Source organism: Sus scrofa, chromosome 11 (assembly GCF_000003025.6).
Source record: "Sus scrofa isolate TJ Tabasco breed Duroc chromosome 11, Sscrofa11.1, whole genome shotgun sequence".
NCBI classification, from domain to species: Eukaryota; Metazoa; Chordata; class Mammalia; order Artiodactyla; family Suidae; genus Sus; species Sus scrofa.
In genome coordinates this window covers 958416-976202 of record NC_010453.5, presented here as the reverse complement: position 1 = coordinate 976202, position 17787 = coordinate 958416, and the positions used below count along the sequence as shown (strand labels likewise).

General features: G+C 47.4%; 1 protein-coding gene across 6 annotated transcripts in view; it reads right to left on the bottom strand.

Annotated features, from left to right (window-relative positions):
* Nucleotides 1-17787, bottom strand: part of IFT88 (intraflagellar transport 88) — an 82174-nt gene that overhangs the window by 49415 nt on the left and 14972 nt on the right. For 4 of the 6 annotated variants that reach the window (XR_002336593.1, XR_002336592.1, XR_002336594.1 and 1 more), the window contains 10 exons: nucleotides 17560-17616; nucleotides 16423-16476; nucleotides 15737-15800; nucleotides 14627-14696; nucleotides 13319-13409; nucleotides 11789-11893; nucleotides 10385-10487; nucleotides 9143-9257; nucleotides 6772-7003; nucleotides 5159-5229 (listed from right to left, as the gene is read on the bottom strand). Coding sequence is in view for 1 of the 6 variants with exons in the window: in XM_021065434.1 (XP_020921093.1) it covers nucleotides 5159-5229; nucleotides 6772-7003; nucleotides 9143-9257; nucleotides 10385-10487; nucleotides 11789-11893; nucleotides 13319-13409; nucleotides 14627-14696; nucleotides 15737-15800; nucleotides 16423-16476; nucleotides 17560-17616 (962 nt within the window). In the remaining 5 variants the exon portion in view is untranslated. Of the gene's footprint in view, nucleotides 1-5158; nucleotides 5230-6771; nucleotides 7004-9142; nucleotides 9258-10384; nucleotides 10488-11788; nucleotides 11894-13318; nucleotides 13410-14626; nucleotides 14697-15736; nucleotides 15801-16343; nucleotides 16477-17559; nucleotides 17623-17787 lie in introns of those variants that run through there. The other 2 variants (XR_002336596.1, XR_002336595.1) reach the window with 2 other exon arrangements.

The window sequence follows — 17787 nt, the reverse complement described above, 5'->3', positions numbered from 1 at the left end:
AACCTGTAACCTGGAAAACACTGTGATCTTAGCAACACGAAGTGCCCGCCACAGACATGTGATGTCTCTCCATTTATTTAGCATTTCTTCCAATGATGTTTTATAGTTTTCAAAGTATGAGTTTTGCACTTCATTTAAAAAATTTATTCCTAGTAATTTATTTTTTAAGCTACTGTAAATGTAACTGCTGACTTCACTTCCAGACAGTTCCCTGGTAGTGTACCCTTTATTTCTACAGTGTACTAGTGACGTTTGAATATTGATCTTTTTACTCGGCAACCTTGCTGAATTCGTTGCAGCAGTTTTTCAGTGGCTGCCCTAGGATACCTCTTTCAACAGAGAGTCTGACTCTCTCTCATCTGGATGTTTCTTGCCGTTAAGTCCAATGTCAAACTGGGTTTTTCACAGATGTCCCTTACACATGGAGCAACTTCCTTTCTGCTCCTGGATTGTTGAGATTTTCATGTTTGTTATCATGAAAGTGTATTGAATTTTGTCTAAAAACATTTTTGGGAGTTCCCGTCGTGGCGCAGTGGTTAACGAATCCGAATAGGAACCATGAGGTTGTGGGTCCAATCCCTGCCCTTGCTCAGGGGGTTAACGATCCGGCGTTGCCGTGAGCTGTGGTGTAGGTCGCAGACGTGGATCGAATCCCGAGTTGCTGTGGCTCTGGCGTAGGCTGGTGGCTACAGCTCCGATTTGGCCCCTAGCCTGGGAACCTCCATATGCCGCGGGAGCGGCCCCAAGAAATAGCAAAAAGACAAAAATAAATAAATAAATAAATAAAAATAAAAAATTTTTGTTTATACAATCATTTGGCTTTTGTCCTTTGTTCTACTGATAGCCTGTAACATATTAATTTTTAGATGGTAAACCAATCTTATAGTCTTGAGATAAATCCTTAGTCACGGTGAATAATTCTCTTTACATTTTGTTAGTATTTCTGGTTTGCCAGTATTCTCTAAAGGATTTTTAATCCATAGTCATCAGATTAGTCTGTAGCTTCCTTTCTTTTCTGTCTTATTTCGGTATCAAGGTAATATTGGTTCACAAAATGAACTATTTTCTGAAAAAGACTATCAAAATGTTTATTCTTTAAACATTTTCTAGAATTCTTTAGTAAAATCACATAGGCCTGGAGATCTGAATTATAAAGTCATTTCCCTTAACATTTATGAGGTTATTCAAATGATCTCTTTCATACTGAGTTGTAGCAGTCTGTATTTTTTAAGAAAGTGATCCATTTAGTCTGTTTCAAATCTATCTGTATAGGATAGTATCTGTTTGTAGTATTCCCTTCCTTTTTTTTCCTCTTTCTTTTTTTTTTTTTTTTTTTTTTTGCTTTCTAGGGCCGCTCCTGCGGCATATGGAGGTTCCCAGGCTAGGGGTCCAATCGGAGCTACAGCTGCCGGCCTGCGCCACAGCCCCAGCAGCGCAGGATCCTTAACCCCCTGAGTGAGGCCAGGGATGAAACCCGCCACCTCACGGCTCCCCGTCGGATTCGTCCCCGCGCCCGACAGGAACTTCCGCAGGGTCTGCAGCGACAGCCTCTGTTTCGTTTCTGACGTCAGTTAAGCTCTGTCTCCTTTGCGCTTCATCAGGCTTGTTGGAAGTTTGTCAGTTTTACTGATCTAGTCAAAGAATCCGCTGCTGCACGATGTTCTCCATTGTTTTCCTCTTCAAGGCCGATACTTTCTGTTCTTTTTCTTTAATAACTTCCTTCCTTCCATTTCCTTTGGGTTCATTTTGCTCTTCTTTTTCTAGGTTCTTGTTTTAACTGAAGTGTAGTTGACATACAATTTTACGTAAGTTTCAGGTGTACAACATACTGAGTCACTTTTTTTTTTCTTTTTTTTGTCTTTTTAGGGCTGCGCCCACAGCATATGGAAGTTCCCAGGCTAGGGGTCTAACTGGAGCTCCAGCTGCCAGCCTATGCCACAGCCACGGAGACTCAGGATCCGAGCCCTGTCTGTAACCTACACCACAGCTCACGGCAATGCTGGGTCCTGAACCCACCGAGCAGGGCCAGGGATCGAACCTGCCTCCTAAGGGATACTAGTTGGGTTTGTAACCCACTGAGCCACAATGGGAAGCCCATGAGTCACAACTTTTACTGGTTATGTTCCATTTACAGTTATAAAATATTGGCCATATTTCCTGCATTGTACAATACATCCATGTAGCTTTTTTTTTTTTATTATTACTTTTACTAGGTTCTTTGCTGGGAGTTTAGGTTATTGATTTAAGACTTTCCCCTTGTCATTCTAACTGCTTTTCTCTTATGGCTTGTTTTCTCTGCCTCCTTTCAAGACCTTGTATTTAATTTTCAGAAGTGTTTGTTTGTTTCTTTTTAGGGCCGCGTGTGCAGCACGTGGAAGTTCCCAGGCTAGGGATCGAATCAGACTAGCTGGGGCTCATTTCCACCGAGCCTCGATGGGAACTCCTAATTTTCACAAGTTTAACTATCATGCATCTTGACATGGATTTTCTTGGGTTGATCCTCTTTGCAATTTGTTCAGCTTCTTGTATTACAGGCTTATTTTTCTTGCCAAATGTTGGCACATTATCAGCTCTAATTCTTCAGCCTAATCCCTTTCACCCCGCCTTCCCAGACTCTGCTGACACAAACGTTAGATCTTTTTCTAAGAGTCCCAGAGGTCCCCGAGGCTCCGGTTACTTTTGTTTTCCTAGGTCTCTTTTCTGTGGTTCAGATGGGGTCATTGCCGTTCTCTCTTCCAGTTCACTGAATCTTTTCTCCCTTCCCATCATTCTCTTGAGTCATCTCCTGAGCTCTCCATTTAAGCTGCTGTACCTTTCAGCTCCAAAATTTCTATTTGGTTTTTTCCTGGTATCTTTTCTTTGTTGCAGTTCTCTCTTTTCTGAGGTTTTCCGCTTTTCCGTTTAGGGGTGTTCGCCGTTGCTTGCGGACGCATTTTCATCACGGTTGCTTTACCACCTGCCAGGGAATTCTCACACCCCGTCGTCTCAGTGGTGGCATCTGCTGCCTGCCTTCTTTTACTGCCTGAGATCTTCCTGATTCCGGGTACGATGAGTGATTCTTGACTGAAACTTGGACAGTTCTGTTATGAGTCTGAATTTTATTTACAACTTCTGGTGTAGCCGTGTTTCCTGACACCACCTCCTGACTTACTGGATAAAGAAAGGGAGCAGTCCGCGTTCCGCACAGGGCCTCCTCTGACGCCACGGTGGGAGGGTGCCCGTTTCTGCGGCATGGGACAGGAGTTCTGCTGCCCCCAGGTCCCCACGGACACCGTGTCACCCAAGTGATGACGGCAGTCCTGACTCTGTCTCCTCCGACAGTACACAGGAGAGTGGTCAGGACGGCCTCTTACCGCCGGGCAGGGTGGGATCCCGTGCCCCCGCGTGCTGGCCGCTCACACCACAGCGTCGCAGAGCGGTGGGACGCGCTGAGGGCCTTAGGGGTTAGAGTCCTGGCTCCTGCACGGCCTTCGGGGGCACTGAGGGCCTCCTCATAGCCTGGTGGGGTGCACATCTCCTCTTGCTGGCCCGTGTGGGGTTTTCCGTGGTCTTTGTCTGAAAGTCTTCTGTCTTGCTAACCTACTGGTCTGCCTTGTCCTTTGGCGAAGGAAAGCAGGCTTTTCCTAGAGCCTTGTTAAAAAGGCCCCGCTGGCTTTCGATGGCCAGCTTCTTCAGCTGCACGTCTGGGAGAGTGAAGTCACTGCCAGGTGCCTCGTGATCTGCCCTCATGGCTCCCTTTCCTCTCGTGTGGCTTCATATGCAGCTTCCAGAGTTCACCTGTACTTAGCGGGAAGAACATGGAAAAGGACAACTACTCCATCTTCCAAGGAGGGTAAGTTTAATTTTTACCACTAAACTAATTCCTAAAGATTAAGGGCACTCCATACATACAATGGAATATTATTCAGCCTTAAAAAGGAGGGAAATTCTGACACAGGCCACAGCATGGACGGACCTTGAGGACGCTGTGCTGAGTGAAACAAGCCAGCCAGGAAAAGACTCCACTTATACAAGCTCCCTAGAGCAGTCGGATTCAGAGGCGGAGAGCAGAGCAGCGCGCGCCAGGGACTGGGGGAGGGAGCTGCAGGTGGGAAGGTAAGAGTTCTGGAGACTGGCTAGAAACCAGTGGGAATACACTCCACACTGCGAGATGAGGAACTGTGAATTATGGTTAAGACAAATTTGATGGTATGTGTATTTTATCACACTTTTAAAAACCTAAGGGCCTTCTAGCACGTGCTAGAACTCCTAAGACACCTGGTGCATGTTCAGTAAACACTACAATTTTCCAGCCCAACTTGACAGAGACTAGGTACCATAGTGGAGGAAGGAAGAAATGAAATAAATTGAAAGAATTGTGTCTCTGAGGGCTGGAATTTAATTGGAAGGCAGGATAAAAAAAAAAGAGAGACAACTTTGTCTTCTTTTGGTCTTTTGTCTTTTTAGGGCCCCACCTGCAGCATACGGAAGTTCCCAGGCTAGGGGTCGAATCAGAGCAAAAGCTGACGGCCTCCACCACAGCCACGGCAATGCCACGGGTCTGTTAACCACTGAGCCACGGCGGGAACTCCAAGACATAATTTTTAAACAAAGGTAATATGAACAAAGTTCTAATATTACACCATAGGCAGAGAAAAACAAATTACAGAAAAAGAGCAGGAGTAACTGAGTAAAATAACTGGATTAGCCCGAGGACTGAGATTATTCTAAAAGAGAAAAGAGAACCCAGCAGAGAAGACAAAGGGCGAAACAACAGCGCCAGTCAAGAGATATACTGACAAGTTTTGAAAGAAATAATCAGAATGCACATTTAACTCTCCTATAAAAGTTAAAACTACAGGCGTTCCTGTCATGGCTCAGTCATAATGAATCCACCTAGTATCGCGAGGACGAGGGTTCGATCTCTGGCCTCGCTCAGTGGGTTAAGGATCCAGCGTTGCTGTGACCTGTGGGGTGGGGTCACGGATGCGGCTCGGATCCCGAGCTGCTGTGGCTGTGGCCATGACTGGCAGCTGTAGCTGTGCTTCCACTCCTAGGCTGGGAACCTCCGTATCCCATCAGTGTGGCCCTAAAAAGCGAAAAAAAAAAAAAAAGAAAAGAAAAAAGAGAGTTAAAACTACATTATTAAGTTTTAATCTTTAAGTGCACAAAACATTACCTTTCACGTTCCATTTGCCTTAAATGATCGTTTTTTATAGCTTCAATCACTAAGTTAGTATGTGGGTCATCCTGGAGGGAAAAACGAGCGATTTAGAAGTAAACACGAGCAAGGGGCTTTGCGGTCACGCTCACCCCCAGGCCGGCTGTGTAAAACGGAGACCAAAGTAACTTTCTAGACTAGTTTCCCTCCTGTGAAGGAGAACGTCTTCCTTACTTCTGACGACCTATTGCCTTCTCCGCGGGACGTAGATTGTGGCAGCTGATAAAAGGTCAGGCTAGAAAGCACGGGGCCCAGTACCCGAAGCTGTCGGTGGCTGTCAGTACAATACCGAGACGGCACCCGCTCAGGAGATGCCGCCGGGGCGCAGCAGAAACCAGTCTCACCAGCATCCCTGCGGGTGCGGGTCCAACCCTGGCCTCGCTCAGTGGGCTACGTATCTAGCGGTGCTGTAGGCTGGCAGCTGAGGCTCTGATTCGACCCCTAACCTGGGAACCTCCATGTGCCGCTGCCGGTGCCAACCTAAAACAATGGGGGGGGGGGGGACTGAAAAAAAAAAATTAACATTTTCGCAGCACTTCCAATGCTCCAGGTACTGTTTTAAACATTTCACGTTCACTCCTCATTTAATCCTCACGGCCTCCCTGGAAGGTTATGATGAGCAGTGCTAATTTCCGTGGAAGGGACTAAGGCCCCAGGAGAACAGACACAAGCAGCGGGGCCAACGCCTGCGCTGCGATGTGCTGACCATCTATTACGAAAACCCACTGGGCTCCGTTCATGAAATAACAGTATCACAGCATCCTGATCCATCATCACAGGCAGCTGCATGCAGTCTGAGTTCATATAAAAGAACATTAACGAGGAGTTCCTGCTGCAGCACAGTGGCTTAAGGACCTGGTGTTGCTGCAGCTGTGGCAAAGGTCCCAGCTCTGGCTCTCATTCAGTTCCTGGCCTTGGAGCTTCCATAGGCTGTGGGTGTAGCCGAAAAATAACTAAATAATAACAGCAAAGGATGACCATTTATCATAAGATCCTCTTTTGGTTTTTTGACTAAAATTGTGCAGCGTGTTTTATTTTTTATTTTAATTTAATTTAATTTAATTTTTTTGTCTTTTTGCCGCGGCATATGGAGGTTCCCAGGCTAGGGGTCCAATCAGAGCTATAGGTGTTGGCCTATGGAGGTTCCCAGGCTAGGGGTCCAATTAGAGTTATAGGTGCTGGCCTACGCCAGAGTCATAGCAACACGGGATCCGAGCCACATCTGTGACCTACACCACAGCTCACGGCAACTCGGGATCCTTAACCCACTCGACAAGGCCAGGGATTGAACCCGCAACCTCATGGTTCCTAGTCGGATCCGTTAACCACTGAGCCACGACGGGAACTCCCTGTGCAGTGTGTTTTACCCATAACCTCTAGCTCGATTTCAATAGTCCTGTTCTCAATCTTATTTAAACAACGCATGAAAACAATGAAACCCATTCATTAAAACATATGACTACAGGGCTGGGAGAACCGGAAGAGTCTGCCACTCCGACTTCCTCACTTCTGGAGACAGAAAAGCACGGGGAACGGGGAGCTGGCTACGTAGCAGTCTTCTGCATACTCACGCTTGGTGAAACATATTTATCATCTTCATCAATTTCTAATGCAACAGCAATCAGTTTTTGGAATGCTTTCTTCATTTTCTCTCGATCTCCAAGGGCAAAGTAACTAAGAATGAGGTTGAAGCCTGCCTTCAGATTTGGTGCCGTACTCATTATATGCTCAAATGAGTTAACAGCGTCTGAATACTGCCCCGTTTTAATAAATGTAACTCCAATGTTCTGCATAATTTTAATCCTAAAGAAAAATAAACACGGATCAGCTGTGAAACAAACAAACAAAAATAACTGAACTCTCCACTATGGCAGTCAAGACATTCCACCAATAACGTCCTTCTTGGGAGTTCCCATCCCAGCACAGCGGAAACAAATCCAACGAGGAACCCTGAGGTTGTGGTTCGATCCCCGGCCTCACTAGTGGGTTAAGGATCCGGCGTTGCCGTGAGCTGTGGTGTAGGTAGAAGATGCGGCTCGGACCTGGCGTGGTTGTGGCTGTGGTGTAGGCTGGCAGCTGTAGCTCCGATTCAACCCCTAGCCTGGGAACCTCCATATGCCTCGGGTGCGGCCCTAAAAAGGACAAGAAGACAATAATAATAATAATAATTTCCTTTTCTTTCTCCCTTTTTTCTTTTTTGTTAAAGCTTTATTGAGATTTAGTTTACATATCATAAAATTCACCCATTTAAAGTATACGATTCAATAATGATTGCTATAGCTTTTGGCATCATCTGTGGAAGTTCCCGGGCCAGGGATAGAACCGGTGCCACAGCAGCAACCTGAGCCACGGCAAGGACACCGACCCTTCACCCACTGCATCACAAGGGAATTCCGCTGCTATGTTACCCTCACTGGGGAACCGTAATGATATCTTACTTCAAGCCACCTCCGTCACCCTGACAAGAAACCCTGTGCCCCGGTGCACTCATTCCTCTATGGCACCTCTGGTCCCCGGCCGCCACCAAGTCCTTCTGTCTCTCTGGATGGGCCTCTTCTAGACACTGCACATCAATGGAGCCACACAATCAGCCGATGGCATTTTGGGTCTGGCTTCATTCAATGAGCACAATCTCTTTTCTGGCCACACCCACAACATGTGGAAGTTCCAGGACCAGGGGTGGCACCTGAGCCGCAGGGGTGACCCTGCCACATCCTTAACCCCCCAGGGAACTCCGTAAGGTTTTTAAACCAAACAGTCCGATTGTGTTCCAAAGTGTGTGTGGATTTTACACCCGTGGCGTAGGCAGATTCCAGTTTCCCTCCAGCCCCCTCGACACTGGTGACTGTCTAGCCCTTGCCTGCAGCCGTTCAGCGGCTGAGGTCCCAGCCACCTTCATGCAGCAACCGAGCCGAGCACGGCTCCTTCCTGAGCCGCCTGGCCCTCTACCATTACTCCTCGACTTCAGCACCACACACGCTCGACTGCTGACTGCAGAACTTACACTGCACAACAGGACGGCCCTTGGAAAAATGCTTAGATTCCTGGCCTCGCCGGGGTTAAAGGCCACTGAAGGGGATTATGCTAAGTCAGACCCTGCTGATGACAATGAGATGTCACACATAATTTAAAGACAAATAAAGGATCCCGAAAAGTGGCGCTTAGAAATAAGTCAACCGGAGTTCCCGTCGTGGCTCAGTGGTTAACGAATCCGACTAGGAGCCACGAGGTTGCGGGTTTGATCCCTGGCCTCGCTCCGTGGGTTGAGGATCCGGCGTTGCCGTGAGCTGTGGTGTGGGTCGCAGACGTGGCTTCGATCCCAAGCTGCTGTGGCTGTAGCTCTAATTGGACCCCTAGCCTGGGAAACTCCATATGCTGCGGGTGTGGCCCTAAAAAGACAAAAGACCTAAAAAAACCACAAAAACAATACAAATAACTTAACTTTCACAGAGGTGTCATACTGAACCTACGAGAAATTTTGACCAGTAGATCCCCTGGAAACCTCCTCCGTTCCCACAGTTATTATCAGACGACAAGGTAACTCGCTGTTTCTGTGCTGGAAATATTTTAAGAATGAAAATATCCCAGCATCCTCTTTTGGGGATATTTAATTTCTAGCCTTGCACTCTGGAATGGTCCAGGGACTGCTGTTCGACTTGGTGCGGGCAGGAAACTGGATTGGGCGCTAATGGCCTGCGGGGTCATTCCCTGTACAGGTCCAGGAGCTTGGTTTTATTCCGACTGATCACGGTCTATGCCTTTAACTTTTAACCTGGCATCATATAAACAACGCCCGCGAGCAGTCACAGGGGAGAAAACACCGGACTAAGACACGCACTGAGCACTTCTCCAAGAGACACCTCCAAGCAGTCAACCCACTGGCGACACGTCAGGACCATGACCTTGTTTCTGAAGAATAGCACGTAAATTTTACAAACTTACCTCATTTCTTTATGGACGCTTGGAATCTGATCTAAGGCCATTCGGTAGAATTTAATGGCTTTGGAATAATTTCTTTGCTTTAAATAAATATTTCCCATATTCACTTTCAACCGTCCTGGTTTAAAAAAAATAATGATAAATACATAATATCCTTTTTTTCACTTTTCCTAAGAAATTTTACATGACCTTAACTCATATTTTTTGAAGTTCTTCTCAAGATATAAAGTTTCAGACACTAACTAAAAATTCTCACTTTAAAATAGTTACACTATTTTCAAATATCTGCACAGGAAACTTCTACAAGGAAATGGAACTTATGACAGATTCCTGGAAATACGGCTAGAAAGCAATAGGGTTACATCATAAAACTGGAAATGTGGAGTCCCCGTCGTGGCTCAGTGCTTAACCTATCTGATCAGGAACCATGAGGTTGCAGGTTCAATGCCTGGCCTCGCTCAGTGGGTTAGGGATCCAGCGCGGATGCAAGCGGCATAGGTCACAGATGCGGCTTGGAGCTGCACTGCTGTGGCTGCGGTGCAGGCTGACAGCTGCAGCTCTGATGGGACCCCCAGCCTGGGAACCTCCACGTGCCGCAGGTGTGGCTGTAAAAAGAACAAAAACTGGAGTTCTGTCATGGCTCCGTGGTTAACGAATCCGACTAGGAACCATGAGGTTGCGGGTTTGATCCCTGGCCTTGCTCAGGGGGTTAAGGATCCGGCGCGGCCGTGAGCTGCGGTGTAGGTCGCAGACGAGGCTTGGATCCCGTGTTGCTATACGGCGCTGGCATAGGCCGGTGGCTACAGCTCCGATTCGACCCCTGGCCTGGGAACCTCCATATGCCGCGGAAATGGCCCAAGAAATGGCAAAAAGACCAAAAAAAAAAAAAAAAAGAACAAAAACCTTACAGAATATAAATGCTAAACACAAACAACAGCCTCCTGAGGCTCAACCCTACAAGGGAAACACGTCCGACGGTGTTGCCGCAGCTCGTCCCATGCGCTACATGACCTGCTGTCCACTGGCTACGGGGCAGTGTGTCATAGGCCTGCTGTGTCTCCTCCTCCGCGTCGGTGTGCACTTTCATTACCACAGGGCCTCTAGGCAGGACACCTCTACCACAAATACGGATTGCTTAGAGCACTGATGATTTCATGATAACAGAGCATAAAATGAGGACGTGAGAAATCACCCCTAGAGAAGAACCAGAGTTAGTGGAAAAACTGACTGTATATACACACCTACCTGCATTGCTAAACATCTTGTTTTTCACGATAACTTGATACGTGTTTAACGCTTCGGCATACATTTCATTCGCTGAATACTGACTGGCCAAGGTGAAGAGAACCTACGCGAGAAACACCGCAAAGTGACAGCTAACAATCATTTTAGCCCCCGGTGCCTGTGATCCTTCTAGAAATGAAAACACTGCAAAAGTCGGCTGCCTCTGTCAAGACACCCGGCTCGCCCGGAAGGGCAGGACAGAAAACGCGCCCCGCGTGTGAACACGGCCGCGACACGATGGAGACAGCGAGGCTGTCCTCTGCCCTCGCCTCGTCTTCCACGGAGTCTTTCTAATGAATGCGTCTGCTTTCCTCTAAACTCAGGAAGACCCGCAAAGCATACATGTGTATTATTAATCCTGCTGGTAATAAAACGAAAAAGGAAGAGAGTGGACCAAATTCTCTTTGTAGATATAAACTAAACATCGTGTGGAAATATCTTAAATTTTAGTTTGTACAGTATTCCTTCATATCCACATTTGTAATTTTTTTGGTCTTTTTTTTTTTTTTTTAAGGGCCACACCCAAGGCATATGGAGGTTCCCAGGCTAGGGGTCAAGTTGGAGCTGCAGCCACCAGCCTACGCCACAGCCACAGTAATGCAAGATCTGTGACCTGCACCAGAGCTCACGGCAACGGTGGATCCTTAACCCACCGAGTGAGGCCAGGGATCAGACCTGCATCCTCATGGATACTGGTTGGGGTCATTGCCACTGAGCCACAACAGGGACTCCCTACACATTTATAATTCAAATTGTTAGAGTAAATTATGTTCCTAGAGGGAAAAAATGATCACTGTACACCATCCCCAAATCCAAAGAGCCTATGGAATTTTAAAATATTAGCCATAAACAGTAAATATCTAAAAATTGAGGTGTGGCCCTAAAAAGAAAAAAAAAAATTAAAAAGCCCCACAAAACCCAAATCTTTTATTAAAGCAATCACCCTGAGCAGTACACGTTAGCACTCCTCAGCCGTCACTGGATGGTGGGTTCACAAGCACTTCATATGTTGCTAAGTGACTCCACAGGAGTTCCCGTTGCGGCGAAGTGTGCCAAGACCCTGACTACAGGAGTTCCCATCGTAGAGTAGCAGTAATGAACCGAACTGGGATCCACGAGGACCCGCGTTCCATCCCTGGCCTCGCTCAGTGGGTTAAAGGATCCGGTGTGGCCATGAGCTGTGATGGAGGTGGCAGACCCGGCTTGGATCTGGTGGTGCCAGTGGCTACAGGTCCGATTCGGCCTCTGGGCTGGGAACCTCCACATGCCACAGGAGCGGCCCTAAAAAGGAAAAAAAAAAAAGGGGGCTCCTGGAATCCACAAATTCCAGCGAAAATAACCCCCCAACCGGTCCTTGATACTCACCGAGTAAGTTAAGTCCAAGTTGATGTTTTCTGGACTTGCAACTTGTTCTCGTTGTCTCACCAGCACTCGCTCTTTTCTTCCCGCATCTTTTGCCTTTTCCAAGGCCTGAAATCAAGGTTACACTGCGTGACTCCTAGGAGCACTCATCCGGCGGGATGCGCTGGGAGCAGCTGCAGGGAGGAGTGGCCGCCCTGCCACGCTGCTCCACAAACGCTCCGCCGTATTCACGCCGGAGCTTCCCCCCCACGTCCCCAGCCCCGAAAAGGCCGTGTGTCCTTTCTGGGAAAGAGGAGGAAGCCGAGGGCTGAGATGCAGCGCTCACCTGCCCCCGAGGTTCCCCAGCACCTGCACTGCCACCACTTCTGGGTCTGACCGTGTCTCCTTTCTTCCTCCCAACTCCTGAGTCTTTGGTGTTTTAACTCAGTCTCACGAGACAGGCACGGAGGTGGATTTGTTTGGTTTCTGGGATGCTCAACGTGCAGACACGGCAAAACCACCCGGCATGACTACAGAGGCCTAGTTCGCTTATGTGTTTTACTTGCAATGACAAGGACCTTTTATTGATTCCCACGGACAGACTAACCGCAGAAAGAGTAACTCGATATGGGATTGGCTGGGGTTTTTTTCTTTTTTTTCTGGAACTAGACAAAAAAGCACAGGTTCGGAGTTCCCGTCATGGCTCAGTGGTTAATGAATCCGGCTAGGGACCATGAGGTTGCGGGTTCGATCCCTGGCCTTGCTCAGTGGATTAAGGATCCGGTGTTGCTGTGAGCTGTGGTGTAGGTCGCAGATGCAGCTCGGATCCCGAGTTGTTGTGGCTCTGGCATAAGCCGGCGGCTACAGCTCTGATTCAACCCCTAGCCTGGGAACCTCCATATGCCGCAGGAGCGGCCCTAGAAATGGCAAAAAGACAAAAAAAAAAAAAAAAAAAAAGCACAGGTTCTATGAACAATAAACTAGCTTTTTAGACTGAACATGTCCTTCTAATGGCATTCATTAACCGATAACCACGGCAGAGAAGTCATAGGCAGGTGATATGATTTTTAAAGTAATGTGAATGAAGAAAATTAAGAGAAAAGATTTCATTTTTTAAAAAGCAGCAGAGCTGGGTTCCCAAAAAGCAAACCGCAATCTTGCAGTTTACTGAGGACAAACATCCTATGGCAGTGAAGTTTAAGTAAGAAAAAAGCCCCTACGACTGTGTGTGGATCACAGAAGCTCTGGGCTGTGAGTCCAACAGCCCACAGGCTGCTAAACTCAGCCAGCTGATGCACGAGAACTTTTTTCTCCTTCTTAAATGACCAATGTGAAAAGTTACAAAATCAGGCAGTTGTTCTGACATCAGAGCTTATGAAGCAGACTTACAATTCCAGGTTCACAAAATAAGGATTTCAGTGAAAACTCCGGCCAGTCCCCGGCAAAGTGAAGATACGTATCCACATACGTGCTTGCACGGGTAAACACATAAAAGCAGACACACACACAGGCGCATCCTTCTTACTCTTGGGCATCAGCAGCTTATGAACGCACCAGTTTTAAGTCTCCACAGCTGCTGGCGACACAGCTTTCCTCCACCAGCTCGTTTACTTTCTTCTCTAATTGTCGAATCTTTTCTTCCGGACTATTAAAGAAAAAAAGGAGGCATACTCTGAATCATTCAAGCACAAATCATACATACAGAACTTAATTTTTTTTTCTTTTTATAGAAAAAAGCATCTGCAGCATACAGAAGTTCCTGGGCAAGGGGTCGAATTGGAGCTGCAACTAAGGCCTGCGCCACAGCCACAGCGGCAATGGACCCCAGCCACGTCTGTGACCTATGCTGTAGTTTATGGCAGCATCAGGTCCTTAACACACTGAGCCACAACGGGAATGCTGAATTTGCTTTTTTTTTTTTTTTTTTTTTTTTGGCTTTTTACGACCACACCCGTGGCGTATGGAGGTTCCCAGGCTAGGGGTCAAATCCAAGCTATAGCTGCCAGCCTACACCACAGCCACAGCAATGCCAGATCCCTGACCCACTGAGCGAGGCCAGGGACCGAACCTGCATCCTCATGGATACTAGCTGGATTCATTTCCACTGAGCCCCGATGGGAACTCTCTATTAAAGTATAGCTGATTTACAATGGTGTGCCATTTCTGCTATACGGCAAAGTGACACAGGCATACATATATATACATTTTTCTTTAAATATTGTTTTCCACCATGGCCCATCCCAGGAGACTGGATAGAGTTCCCTGCGGCCTAACGTGGGACTTTGCTGTCTACCCACTCTGCATGCGACAGTCTGCATCTGCTGACTCCCAACTCCCCGTTCACCGCACGGGGCAGCCACAAGTCTGTTCTGTCTGTGAGTCTCTTTGTTTAGTCAACAGGTTCATCTGTGTTGTATTTTAGATTCCACACATAAGTGATATCACGCACAGCTGAATGTATACTGGAGCTTTCCAGCTACTCTCTCATCACTGGTACAAAGAGCTAAGTTAAATGGGTAAAAAACTGAATTTCTCAGTATTGATGTGACTACCGTACACATTCCCCTTTGGGAAATCCTTTGAAAATAAGAGTATCTTGCCACATTTACAACCCCGTTTGGCCTTCAAGAGCATCAACATTGGCACCCCTAAAAACCAGCTGCCTCTTCAGGTCAATAATAGCACAGCAAGACTGCACGGAATACACGGGGCTGCTTTTCTTAGGCAAGACTCTTAGTTCTAAGAGCCAGGATGACGATTTGACCCTAAGTCCACTGAGAGGACCTTTTAAAACACCGAAGGATTAAGTGCTTCAGAGGTAAAAGCTGGAAGCACACAAGCAGCAGCACAGAACCCACATACCTGTCCTCGCTCCTGGCCTCCAGGGGCGGCGCGGGGCCACGGGCCTGACCGAGGGGGTCGAGTGCAGAGCCTGAGACACAGTCAAGAGTCGGTGTTTAATTTGCAGTCCAGGACAACCGAAGGAAAGGGGAGACGCTGCACCGTCATTAACTTCCCTACTCCTTCGATGGAGAGCACACTGGTCACGTTCACGTAAGTATCCTGTCCACTGAGGAACCGGTGAGATGTTCAACATACATAAACCAGGCAGATGAAACTGTGCCTTGGGAGCTCCCGGTGTGGCTCAGCAATAAGGAACCTGACTAGTATCCATCGGGATGCAGGCTCGATCCCTGGCCTCGTTCGGTGGGTTCAGGATCCCGAGTTGCTGTGGCTGTGGTGTAGGCCAGCGGCTACAGCTCCGATGAGACCCCTAGGCTGGGAACGTCCATATGCTGTGGGTGCGGCCCTAAAAGGGCAAAAAACAAAACAAAACAAAACAAAAACTTGTGTTACCACGTGAAACCCAAAATAAGATCCTCTCCCAGCACTTCTTTCTCCCCACTGTGAATTCGAAATTATTAATCCTGTGAGGAATAACCTGGTGTTGGCTCCTTCATTTTCCATTACTGGTACAATAAACATTCGTTTTTGTCACAATAATTTTATTTTAAAATTATTATTTAACTGACATTTAAGTACTATTTTCACCTTTAAGTCTTTAAACTGAGCTCTAACTCACAAACATACAAAAATTTTAAATGTGCCACCCGGTAGACTGTCACAGATTACATGCCAGCGTAACAACCGTCTCCACTGGGACGCAAAACGTTTACATCACCCCTTTCCTTTCTTTTTTCTTTCTTTCTTTCTTTCTTTTTTTTGGCCACACCTGCAGCACATGGAAGTTCCTGGGCCAGGACTCGAACCCGTGCCACAGCAGGGACCCAAGCCGCTGCAGTGACAAAGCTGGATTCATGACCCGCCGTGCACTCCTGTCCTGTCTTAATGGTACCTAAAATACTCAATGGTATGTTGGAGTTTATTGAAAACGGTGGTATTTATACATATAAAAACACTGAAAAATTAAAAGATCTGAAAAAACACATGGGCAGAAATAACGTAACAAACCTCTCAACGCCGCCTTGGTAAATCCGGCTGCTCGCACGGCCGTCATGGGTCTGGTCACTCCATCCTTAGGACACGAGAGTCGTGTGAAGAGCCCTCATAAGACCCCCGCTGACTCAGTGCTGCTGACTCGGTGCTGCTGACTCGGTGCTGCTGACTCGGTGCTCCGCACGCGAGCGCATCTGAACGGAGCCCCCGCGTCGCGAGGACGTTGCATCGCGACCGGCTCCTCCTCCCGCCTCCGCTGCGGCCCTGCCCGCGCCAGGCCCGCCCTGCACCCTCCACTCCCTGCCCTTAGCTGCACCCACTCCCGGGCTGAAACGAAAAACCCCCGGTGGGTTTCAGAGAGTCCCTCGTTAGCTCACCCGCCGGCTACTCCCCTACTTCCGGCGGGTCTCCTCCACGCCCGTGAGGGAAGCCACCGAAACCGGGGGGCGGGACAGCAGGGACCGGGCCCCAGAGGACGTCTCAGCAGCAAACCAACTGCCAGGCCCAGGTCCACCCCCGGCGGGGCTTCCTGAGAGACCTGAGCAAACACACACACACCGGGCTGCCCACGATGTCAAACCTTAGCCCACACTGTCAAGAATGGGGTCCCCTGTCTAAGTACCATCTTCTCGCCAACACGTGGGCAACAATGTTCTAAGTCACAAGAAAGGCCCGCGACGAACCCCACAGGACGGAGGTACCTGGAGAGCCCCTGTCCCGGGTCTTCCCATTGACGACGCCAGGGAGGTCTTGGACTAGTAAAGAAAAACTACGTTAAAACGATTCCCCAAAACGCCTCCACTTAATTGTACAAGCCAAGGCAGAAAAGTTCTCTAACTTTCTTTCCTTCATTCTATGGGCGAGCAAACCTAAACCTATTTTTTTTTCTTTCATCTATCAACTGAGTACATAAACTGTGAAACAGCTGTCAGGAAACCACAGCCCCCGGCCTTTGTGTATAAACCCTGACTGGGGCACAGCCACAGCCCATTTGTCTGCACGCTGTCCGCGCTGCTGCTCTGCGAATGCAAAGCTGGGGCCCACAGAGCCGAAAGGGCTGGCCCTGCACGGAAAAGCTCACGCCCCCCCTTCTCAAACAGCACCAAAACCAAACTTATGAGTGACACCTGCTTGGCGGGTCAACAAAGGTGTGCTTTGCACGATACACCGTTCCAGGACATGCGGGACCCCTTTCCTGGCTCATACAAAGTGACAACCGCCTGGGACCTCTAGGTTCTGAAGCCATCTTATGACCCTAAGAAATATTTTCATGAAGACTAGGAAATGCTGTTTCACCTCACTCTTCCATCTTCCTCCTATCCTTTTATGATGACATGTAAGCTGAACTATCCAAATGGTAGGTAATCCGGGCAAGATTTACAAAACGTTCCTTTTGGACTTTTATGTAGCATCTGTCCTCCAACGATCTCAAATAAATGCAAGACCAAAGTATATACCTCTGAAATCTTTCTTAATTGTTTTCAGGTATTAATCAGTAAGTTTTTAAAAATTTATGAACACTACATTTATACAACACCTAACTTCACATAAACACACGGAATACACGTGACACTTGGTTATATTATATAGAAAATGAAGTGAACCAACAAACATGAGGTTTACAGATAGGAAAGGATAATAAAATATTTTCTGTTGTATTTCTAACCAAAATGGCTAATATTCAAAGCTATTCATCAACAATTTTTAACGTTGATCACTATCGAAAATGGAAACTCTATCTGGGTCATGGGCTGAAAGGCAGCCAAACTTAGTTAGCGCCAAATGCCTAAAGTGAACTTACATATGAGAAAAGGCATCACCAGCTTAAGAAAACCTACCCCACATCCAGTAGCTACGGGTCTAGCAACTGCTGTGCTCGGTACTTTAGCGGTTATCTTGGGGAGGAAAAAAACATAGTTAATAAATTCGGATTAAGTTCTATAACAGAAAACGGGAAAAGAAATGGAAAATACAGACTCACCCATAGAGAAATACTAATACAGTATTTAAAACAATTTATTTTATGTATTTTATGTATTTGTTTTTTAATTTTCGGCCACACCTGT